An 11,444-nucleotide genomic window follows, 5' to 3' on the forward strand; every position below is an offset into this window, starting at 1 on the left:
CATCTTGGACAAATCTAGATCTTCATCTTCAAGAGCATTCACTTGATCATCACTTCGGAAACCAGCTTTGGAGAATACTTCCTGGATGCTAGGAACCTTCCCCTGATGTATCTTCTGATCTTTGAAAAGTTCAATAGACGAATGATATCCTAACCCGCACTTGTCTTTCTTCTCTGGTAGTTCAATCATTGTGCCCCAACTTCCAGGGCAACCAGCTTCAATTGCAGCTTTCACACTCTTCCACGAGGTCATGACCCCCTTGGGTTCTTCAACAAGTTTCGGCTTAGTCTGGACCACATTGACCACTTCAAGGGCTTGGAGAGGAGTTTCAACAATGTCTTCACCTACTTCAATGCATCTGAAAGAAGTCAAATGGCTGACGAAAATATCTTCCTCTCCGGATACTGATACCAGCTTACCAGAAGTAACAAACTTCAGCTTCTGGTGAAGTGTCAAGGTGACAACTCCAGCAACATGGATCCAAGGTCTACCTAACAGACAGCTATAGGCAGGCCTAATATCCATTACCTGGAAGGTAATACGGAAAGTTTGAGGGCCAATCAGGATTGGGAGGTCAATCTCCCCAATAACTGTTCGCTTAGACCCATCAAAAGCTTTCACTATCAAAGCAATGGGTCTCATCTGCACCCCTTCAATATTCAATTGTGCCAGGGTAGTATTAGGTAACACGTTCAAGGATGAACCTGTATCTACCATTACTCGAGCCAAAGTGACATCTGTACACTAAATGGAGATATTAAGCGCCATATTATGTTCTCGCCCATTAGGGGGTAAATCATTATCAATGAACATCAAACAACTACTAGCATTGAGATTAGCAACCACATTATCAAACTGAATAACACTGATATCTTTTGCCACATAAGCTTCGTTCAAGAACTTCAATAGAGCAGTCCTATGAGCCTCAGAACTCATAAGTAGAGAAAGAATGGATATTTTTGAAGGAGTTTGGTTGAGCTGATCTACGACCTTGTAATCACTCTTCTTGATGATCTTCAAGAATTCTCTATCCTCTTCAACAATCACTGCTTTCTTAGATGAGCCTTCTCCTGCTTCTGGAGGATTCACCTCTTTCCCATTTGTTGGTTCAACTGTTAGTGCACTTTCTTTGTTTGGGATCACTTCAGGAGAGAAAACCCTTCCACTTCGAGTCACACCACTAGCTCCAGCGATGTTAGTCATATCTGGCTCTTTCAAGATTACTAGTTTGTTACCCACATAAACTACAGGCTCATAGTTCCAAGGCACGACTTTGGTACTGTCAAATGAGAATGGAGCGGGAACATGGATAACCATGGGCTTAATCTTCTTCACTGGCTCTAGGTCAACATTTCTCTGATAAGGGACCACAAAAGGCTTGGGAAGCCTCTCTTGATCAAACACAGGCACAATCATAGCAACATCCTCATCAATCTTTCCTCTAGTGAACTGAATAACCCGCTAATCCATCAAACGTTGAAGATAAATTTTGAATTCACCACACTGATCAGGGTTTGACGAACACACCACACAACTATCATGTACTTCATTCATCAATTCTGCTTCCATCAATCTAGCATGGACCACTGTTAAAAGAGTCTTCAACTTGAACACATCCTTTATCAATCCATCATCAGTTGAACTTTCTATAGCATTGACACTTGAACTATCATGTTTAGGCAAAGGATTGTTCCCCACATTTGGAACATCAGCAAAATACAAAATTTTCTAATCTATCAACTCTTGGACCCGAAGCCTGAACACCTTGCAATTTTGTGTTGTATGACCCTCTGAATTAGCATGAAAGGAACATCTAGCATTCTCATCATACCAAGGCTTATGCGGCTTCGGCATTGGAGGTAATGCCCTTGGCATGACAGTCCCATTCTGAATCAGATACGGTAGCAATTGAGTGTAACTCATTGGGATATGAGTGGTATTCACATTATTATACTGTTGATTTGGTCGTTGCTGCTGAACTGGACGTGGTTGATTATTCTGTTGATTTCTCTGTTGATGTTGAGGTGGAGGAGCCTGGAATTGAGGTTGTGGAGCTTGATATTGAGGAACTGGAACTTGATAGTGAGGTACCGGAGCTGGAATAGGAATAGGAGCAATTGGACGGTAAGGCATGGTTGGATATTGAGCAGCCGCTACGTAAGGGTACTGATAATAAGGCACAGAAGCAGGAGCTTTGTATGGTGGTCTCCCCCTCTGAGAAGAAATGGCACTAGTCTCACCCTCCTTCCTCTTGAATCCGTTGAAAGGCTTCTTCAAGATTGGTTGACTGCTGGAACCTCCCTGGATTTTACCACTCTTCAGTCCTTCTTCTACTCTTTCTCCCACGATCACCATGTCATAAAATCCTGTAGACACACTACTAATCAATCTTTCATAATATTGGCCCTGCAAGGTTCCCATGAAAATGTCAATCAATTCACGATCAACCAGCGGCGGGTGCACCCTTGCAGCCAATTCTCTCCAGCATTGTGCGTATTCTTTAAAAGCTTCATTGTCTTTCTGGGCCATACTCTGAAGTTGAGTACGGTTTGGTGCCATGTCAGTATTATATTTGTATTGCTTTGTGAATGCTTTAGCCAACTCATCCCAAGTGTGGATGTTGCTATATTCCAACTGCATGTACCAGTCCAAAGATGCCCCAGTTAGACTGTCCTGAAAGCAATGGATCATGAGCTTATCATCTCTGGCATAGGCAGCCATTTTTCTGCAATACATTTTCAAATGTATGTTAGGACATGTGAGTCCTTTGTATTTTTCAAATTCAGGCGCTTTGAATTTTAGAGGAATCACCACGTCTGGGACTAGACACATCTCCAAGGCACTTAAACGGGTTGAGTTATGTCCTTCCAAGATTCTTAGCTTTTCGGCCAGAGCACGACACATCAAGATAGCCTCAGAATCTTGGGCAGCAGTAGGGATGTGATAAGTGCATATTTATGCACAATTCTCCTACTTTTTACTTAGGCATTTCTTTATTTTACTTTGTTTATTTTTATATTTTATTATGTTTTCATATTTTATTTTATTTTTAGTTTAATTTAATTTTCGCACTTATTTTTCAGCTTTAGCAGTCTGCGCGGAAACGATCATAACTGGAGTTCCGGGAATCCGTTTGAGGCGTTCTAAAAATCGCCGGAAAGCTAAGAGAGAGAGCTACGACTTTCGTGTTGGAGTCAAAGTCAGATTCGGAGCTCAAAATTCCAGAATTTCGTTTCAAGTTGCAGCATTAGTTTTATTTAAGTTTTGGGTCATTAGTTTTGGGCTTGAGTTATGTTTTCGATCCAGTTGGGTTGTAAACCAAATTCCTTATTTTCCATATACCTAGTAGCTGCATAACATAATCACTATTCACGAAATACTTGAAAGCTTTGGCAAGAATTCTCATGAAGAACTAATCAATCCAAACAATTTGCTGTATTCGGGTTCCGATACCTTGAGATTTTAGTAATTCTTATTTAGGTTTTTTATTCCTTTCAATATTAATATATGTATTTTGTTTGCTTAATCCGATTTACATATGTTATATTGATTTAATCCGATTGATTGTGTGATCCTAACTATAGTCACGATTTCGTTTGCTTAATTCGTTATCGAGTCCGTTTAATTCATGTTTGCTTAATTCATGAAACTTAATCCCGTTTGCTTAATTCGGATAATAGGAACATACAACTTATACGATCAATTACGCTTGTCAGTTGATATTATAATCGAATAGGAATAGTTAATCTGCGGTTGGAATTACGATAGTCGATGATAGGCAAAGACCGAATCAGTAAATTGTTGTTACAGCTTATTTCAATAATCACTTATTTTAATTTAATTTTTTTAATTGAATCCTAAACCAACCAAAACCCCATTAATCATTACTATCATTGGTTAATTCATTCAAGAATCCTTGTGAGAACGATAATCCGAGTCAATTTGTCGTTAAACTACATTTTTGAAAAACCACTCGTTTTTGATCCGCGCGCGACAGCGGGTCAGGATGACCACTGGAGTAGCTCCATTGTAATTCTGCATTTCAAACTCATCCTGGAGCTCTTCATCAGTGTGGGGCATGACTACTTGATTGACTATCGGATGTCCTTGTACAACGACTCCATCAGCTACTCCAGAAGTATGCGCAGGTGGAGGCACATGATTTCTTTCAGGCGGTGGAACAAAGCCTGGAGGAAGACCGTAGATAACGGGATTTGGAATAGGAACTGAAGGTCCTTACTGAAGAGCAACCCCTTGAACTAAAGCATCGTTCCTTGCAGCAGCGGCAACACGAGCCTCTTCTTCCCTTCTAGCCAGAGCTTGTATAGCCTCAAAGATCTGCTCGATCTTGCTTTTGACAGAGTCCATCTCCTCTCTGAAGGTAGCTTGTTCTTCTCGAACTACATCCATGATTCTTCTTGTGTTGGAGCGGGTAGCGTATGCACGTTGAGGAATCAGCTTGAACTACTAGAGACGAGGAAAAAATGAAATGAATTTTTATTTTGAGAAATGAAATGCATGATGCATACTTTGATGCACGTGGCTATAAAAATGTCTTTTATGCTTATGTTCAATTTTATTTTCAGGGAACCGTGTTAGATTCCTTGTAACTTAGCAAGCATTCAAAGAGATTACGGGGAATAAAACAAGAATGGAACCAAACTTTTTTGTACAAAAGAAACTCAAAATCCTTCATTCATCAATTCAAAATAGAGTACAAGGATTGAGTACAAAATTCTTTCAAACATAAAGGAAGGTATAACATAAAAAAAAGGTCAAACTGCAGGCTTCTGTTTGTTGAGATCTTCCAACTCTCCTTTGAACCTTTTCATCATGTCTTCACAAAGATAAATAAATTCAGTCACTGAATGAGGGATGTTGTCATTGTCTATGTCTTCCAAAGCACATCTTAGCATCAAAGGCACATTCGTAGCCATGCCATTATAGAAGTCTATCAAACTGGCAAACTTGTCTCGATACTCATTTCTTTGTTCATGTAAAAACTAGATGGTTTCCTCGCAGGCTGCCAAACTAGCATTCACATTTTCCCTTACGTTCATCCAATCTTCACCTTCTTATAGCAAAGAGTCATGTCGGCCTCTCCAGTATCGTTCCCACTCATTAGCATTTTCAGCCTCCTGGCACTTTCCTTTCCACATTTCAGGTGTAACCTGAGTAGCAGCCAGAGCACTCTCTTTACTGTGTCATTCTCGTTCTTCCCTTTCTTTTGATTCACAGAGTGAAACACTGAGGTTGGCTATCTCAGCCTCAAGCGTCTCTCTTATCTCCTTCTTTTGTTTTGTGGCGAGCTTCCACCATTTCTCTTTCTCACGACAATCCCTCTCAGCCTCTTTCAGTTGGCTTTTGATGGTATTCAAGCAGCTGTCAGCTTGATCTAACCCCTGTTTGACTCTTTTTCTCTTATATTCCTCCTTATCAGTCCTTTCCACATTTGCTTGAAGTTGTGTTTTCTTCCGCCCAAGCTCCCACTTATGATTATCCCTTTCTTCATTAATTCGGAGAAGGTTCAACCGTAGCTCTTCATTCTCTTTTTCCAAACTTTGGATGACAACTTTGAGCTCTTTAGCTTCCTCCATAGTGACGTGAGTAGGTTCTGGAGGATTTATATGCATTGGAGGCTCATAAGGGTATGGTAGTTTGTCTTGAGAAGTTCTGGCTTGGACCCAACTTGTATATGGCTCTCTAGCTATATAATTCTTCTTTCCACGCTCCCTTTTTCCTTCTCTATGAACTTTAGTCCAGGCACGACCTATCCTCTTCACCAGATCAAAGTCCTTCACTCCTTCTCCCAACAAGAAACCTTCTAACAACTTGTCTTCTGGTTTGTCATTCATAGGAAACCCAAGTTGTCGCATAGCAAGCTCAGGATTGTAATTGATGCAACCTCGAGTTCCTATGAGTGGCACATTATGGAAGTTGCCACATTTGACGATTATGTCCACATCATCATAAACACGAGAGTACCAGGTGATGTTATTGGCAGATAGAGAGATGATTTTTTGAGACCACTTGAGGTTATCCTTGTTCTGAACAAAAGGCCCTTCGCTTGGTAAGTGAGATAAGAACCATTTATACAGTAAAGGAGCGCAACACTGGATCATCCCCCCCTTCTTCTCATTTCTCCAATGGATAGAGTGATAAACATCTGCAAGCAAGGTGGGAATGGGATTCTTGAGCAAGAAAATGCGTATAGCAGTCATGTCCACGAAGTAATCAATGTTTGGGAACAAGATAATCCCATAGAGTATCAACGCTAACACAGCATTGAAAGCGACCCAATCTTCTTTACTTTTGAAATCTGAAGCTTTTCCCACTAAGAACTTCAAAGTGAAGCCCAAAGTGTCTCCTTTTGGTCCAAGATTAGCTTTCACTTCCGCTTTATCTAGATGTATAGATGAACCTATTTGTTGATGTGTAGGAAATTCCCCTAGACCGGTATAAGGTACTTCATCCTTGATACTAATGTTTGCTATATGTGAGAACTCTTTCAGCGTTGGCGCCAACTGGAAGTCCTGGAATGTGAAACACCGCAAGGGAGGATCATAGAATTGTGCCAAAGTGAAAATGGCCCAAGCATCCACCTCAGTGTTCATGATAGTCAACAGGTCACCATACTCAACACAAAAGTTGTTCCTTCTGATTTTTTTCACATCTGAGATCAACCCCTTAATCAATCCTAGCTTTGGATTCCTGAACTTGAATGAATAAGTACTTTTTTGATTGCTACCCATGTCTTCTGAATGCCTGCAATCAAACGAGTCTTTAGGTCCCTTGAAAATATGCACATGTCATATGTGTTATGATTATGAAATGTTTTATGTTTATGTATGTACAGTTGGGTAGGTGATCATTGGAACATTCTGATTAATTATGTCATGGAGGAAAGGTTCCAGGAATAGGAAAACCAAACAGGTAGGCTCTAGGGTTTAAAAGGTTTCTAGAGTCATGGACCCAATTCAATAATATTATCGTCAGAACAACTAATCGTAAGACAATAATATCTTAAAAAGGATCTATTCTAGGTTAGGTCTTTGTATTAACCCAACGAGTCCTAAGTCTCGTAGGTCAATACTACAAAACCATCGAGTCCACGGTTCTAGACACGGTTCCCAGAGTCATGGATCACACCTGACAATATTATCGTCAAAACGACTACTCGTAAGACAACAATATCCTAAAAAAATGATCTATTCTGAGTGAGGTCTTCGTATTAACCCAACGAGTCCTAAGTCTCATAGGTTAACACAACACAACCATCGGTCCTAAAAGCCATAGGTTCAGGGTTCTACAAAAGGTCCTCAGAATCATAGATCGAGGTTGAAAGTATCACCGCCAAAACGACTAATTGTAAGACAGTAATACTTTCAAGGGATCTCATCTGAGTGGGGTTCTCGCATCAACCTAACGAGTCTGATGTCTCGCATGTCAATACTACCCAACCACCATCCTAACTTAAGCTTTTCTCATAGCTCGGGTATAAAGCTTTTCCTCACACAAATGGCAATAGTCCAGAAAGTTCCAATGATACCATATATCAATAATACAGTAATTGGAAATACAGATAATAAAGGCATATATAGATAAAACAAATAAGAATTAAATAAACAGATAAAAGCAAAAACTCAAACACAAAATAAACTAAATTAGGGTTGACTCGCTTAGGAGAAGTTGGTGTCCCTAGCAGAGTCGCCAACTGTCGCGGCGCGAAAAATACCCGAGCGTAAGGAACGCTCAAAATATAAACAAAACAGAGTCGCCACCGAACTTTATTTATTCCCAAAGAGGGAAAGGGGAAATATCGATAAAACCCACAAAAATAAAAAAAGAAATGGTCGTCACAACCAAATCGGGTTCGGGAGTCGGTTATGCAAGGGGAAGGTATTAGCACCCCTCACATTCATCGTACTCGATGGAACCCATTTAGCTAGTTTCGTGTTAGAGTGTTAGCGTGATATCGTTTGTGATCTTCTACTTATCGGGTGAGAAAATAGAAATAAAGAAAGGAAAGACTTAGGGGTGTTTTAATATTAATGTGCCTGACAAGATTTCACAATCCTGCTCCTACGTATCTCCAGGTGCTATGAAGAACTCAAGGCAAACGTAGTTCTACCCAAAGAGAATTACTAGATGGATTGCTTTTAAAGAGAGTGATGCTTGGATCACATTTGAGCGATTAAACCTTTACTTGCTGCTCACTCTTGGAGGCTGAAGTCTTTGTTTGTTTCGCATCAAAATGGATGTTGCATACTCGTTTCTCAAAATGTTTTCGGAGTCGCACAAGGGCGGAAAACAAGTTTGATGAGTTTGAGTTGATTTTAAGCGGAGACAAGCATCTAAGCAGGGAGCTCTACTGCAGTACTCAGATGCTCGAAAAGGAAGAGGCCTAAGCCCAATCACTCTCTTTTCATCCAAAAGTTTATTATGAAAATGTATGGCAAATTAGGCCAAAGTTCATTAACGGAAGACGATTAGTCAGACAAAGCGCTCTACAGCAGTGTCCAAATAATCAGGAAAGAGAAGGTCGATACCCAATCAATCTTTTTCTTCTATAAGAGAAATGACCAAATTCTGGTAATTATTGTATGTTAATATGGAAGACGAATGTTTAAACATTGAGCTCTACAGCAGTATCCTAACATTCGAAAAAAAGAAAGTCTAAACTTAATCAATTTCTTCCATTTTTATTGTGAAAAGATTTTAAAAACAGGGGGACGACTTGACGTTGGATCAAGTGTCAGAAGTTGACTTATGAAAAATAATTTGGATGTGGCGGGGGTTAAAAGTTTTTTTAACATATGACAATTACTCGAATGGCCGAGTAAGGCTACTCGTATCCAAGTAATTGAGGAGAGGAATCGAAGGCTCAAGACCATCTCCTCTTTCATCCATTTTAAAACAGTTTTTAAATATGATTATGTATTTTGGATTTGATTAGGGAAAATGCACTCAATGTTTGATCGAGGTTCATATCATTTGCGTTTGAAACGAAAGACATGAATTATGAAAGTGGTTTTGAATAGGAATGAGATGGAATTGGCTTGGTTTGAAAAAGATTGTGAAATGATAGTGAAATTAGTCGATCAATTTTTTGTTAACAACATTAATTGACTAAAATTCGGTTAAATAGATTAATTAAGTTAATTAAGATTAATTATCAAAATTATTTGATTAAGTCAAATAATTAAGTTAATTAAAATTGATTACTTAATTTAAACGACATAAAATTTTCGAATCCACATATGACAAACTTGACTTATCGCAATGAAATAACATAATAGAACCATATTATTGTATATTATATCACCAATTACGCTATCTTACGAGTCTCCACCCAAAAGTTCAATGAAACTGGAAAAAATAAGATTAATTGCTACAGTAGATTGCACCAAAATATGAATCAATGCTAAAAAAAACTTAAGTTCTATTTGATCAATACTTCAAACCTGTATTTTAAAAATAAATAAATAAATATATATATATATATATATATATATATATATATATATATATATATATATATATATATATATATATATATATATATATATAATATTTAACCACTAAACTCAACCAACAATTACATTACTATAACAAAACAAAAAATCTAAATAATAATAGAAAATATTCTATAAACTAATCAATGCTAACAATATTAGTGGATAATAAATTGTAATTTTAAGATCTCAATACAGCAGCAATTATATTATTATAAGAAAAACAAATCTAAATAAATAATAGAACACATACTACTAACTAATCAATCCTAACAATATAAGTTGATAATAAAAAGTAAATGAGTTGTAATTTCAATATTTCAATACAGTAGCAACTATCTTACTAAAACAAAACAAGTCTCTATAATAGTAAAACACATACCACTAAGTAATTAATCCTAACAATATCAGTTGATAATAAAAAGCATATGAGTTGTAATTTCAAGATCTCAATACAGTAGCAACTATCTTACTAAAACTAAATAAGTCTCTATAATAGTAGAACACATACCACAAAGTAATTAATCCTAATAATATCAGTTGATAATAAAAAGCATATGAGTTGTAATTTCAAGATCTCAATACAACAGCAACTCACAACTTAATATGCACAAACAATATCAAAAATTAAATGACAAAAATGAAACAATCCGAAATCAAATCGAAAACTAAATGCGACAAACAAACTTAGATTCTAACATCAACACAGAAAGCACAATCCAGAATGTAAAAACTGACCACCGATGGATCTAAAACTCGGAATTGAATCATAACATAATTGGAAACTAAATCAAGCTAGCAAACAAACAAGAACATAACCAGATTGAAATGATACACAACTCAAACAGAATGAAATTCGGATAGAAATATACCGAACACTATGCGAGTGAAACCGTCAATGGAAGCTGCAAGTTATTGTTGTTGTTTGGAAATCTCCTTTATTGTTAAGCCTGAATCTCTTCCTGATAAAACCTGACTGAGTTGATTCAAATGATACTTAATGCATTTATGTTACTAACCATGGAAGTGAAATCGCGTTGCTTCAACATGTGCGGTCATATGAAGCATGGTCGTTGTGTTATGCGTGTCTAAGGTCGGTCGGACATGGTGTTGGTTCATGTATGACGGATCAGGGTGGATTTCACTGTGGTTGAAGAATGGAGAGGTTATGGGTGGGTTGTTGAGAAGGCAGAAAAGGATGTCATGATGATGAAGGCGGCGTGGCAGAGCAAAGGAGAAGAGGAAGATGGAGTGTGGCACAGTTGTTTATGTGAAAGAACAAAGATGTAGTGAGATTTTAGATTTTTTTTTATGATGAGTTGAAGGTATCAGTTTGAAGAGAGAGGTCTATGTGATTAGATTTAAGAGAGAAAAAAACAGTGTCCTTTGCTTGCTGATGGGAATCGAATATATGAAGGAAATTTCATGTCAGCAAAGTTGTGTTATCTTATCAACCAAAAAGACAAAATTAATTTTCCTTTGCCAGCTCATCTGATCATTACTAATGAGGAGGAGATATTTTCTTTTCTTAATTTTTTTATTTTAAAAAAACTTAATTTCTAAAATAAAATAAAATCAAAGTCTAAAATAAATAAAAATTAATAAAACAAAATAAAATTACATTTATGAATATAATTGATTCTAATTAATTAGACTAATTAAAATGGCTAAAAATAAAATAAAAATAATTGGATAGAAAGTAAATAAAACTCAGATCCAAAAGTGTCTCAAAAAATAAACTGAATGCGTCTAAATTATCAGTGTGAAACAAACTTCTCGAAAACATATAGATTTTGGTCAAATTTTGAAATAAAAATTGACCGGTCAAAACACTCAAACTGATCAGAACGCGGTTGAAAAAGTAGTCGAAAAAATAAAATGAGCACCTCAGGTTGAACTATGTGAACTGTAGATAAATAAAACTGACGT

The 11,444-nt window shown here is 37.3% G+C and overlaps 2 protein-coding genes across 2 annotated transcripts; both read right to left on the reverse strand.

Moving 5' to 3' along the window:
* Positions 1-744: 744 nt before the first annotated feature.
* LOC127123946 (uncharacterized) lies at positions 745-2,640 on the reverse strand. The gene is made up of 4 exons (XM_051054116.1): positions 1,788-2,640; positions 1,546-1,646; positions 1,002-1,461; positions 745-887 (listed from the first exon to the last, which is right to left on the reverse strand). Exons 1-4 carry the CDS (start codon positions 2,638-2,640, stop codon positions 745-747), a joined length of 1,557 nt encoding a protein of 518 aa, XP_050910073.1.
* Positions 2,641-5,204: 2,564 nt separating this feature from the next.
* LOC127123947 (uncharacterized) lies at positions 5,205-10,564 on the reverse strand. Its single transcript, XM_051054117.1, has 3 exons — positions 10,535-10,564; positions 10,254-10,310; positions 5,205-6,533 (listed from the first exon to the last, which is right to left on the reverse strand). The coding sequence occupies exons 1-3, from the start codon at positions 10,562-10,564 to the stop codon at positions 5,205-5,207; spliced, it is 1,416 nt and encodes a 471-aa protein (XP_050910074.1).
* Between the last annotated feature and the right edge of the window lie 880 nt (positions 10,565-11,444).

The sequence above is a fragment of the Lathyrus oleraceus genome, chromosome 2 (genome assembly GCF_024323335.1).
Source record: "Lathyrus oleraceus cultivar Zhongwan6 chromosome 2, CAAS_Psat_ZW6_1.0, whole genome shotgun sequence".
Lineage (NCBI taxonomy): Eukaryota > Viridiplantae > Streptophyta > Magnoliopsida > Fabales > Fabaceae > Lathyrus > Lathyrus oleraceus.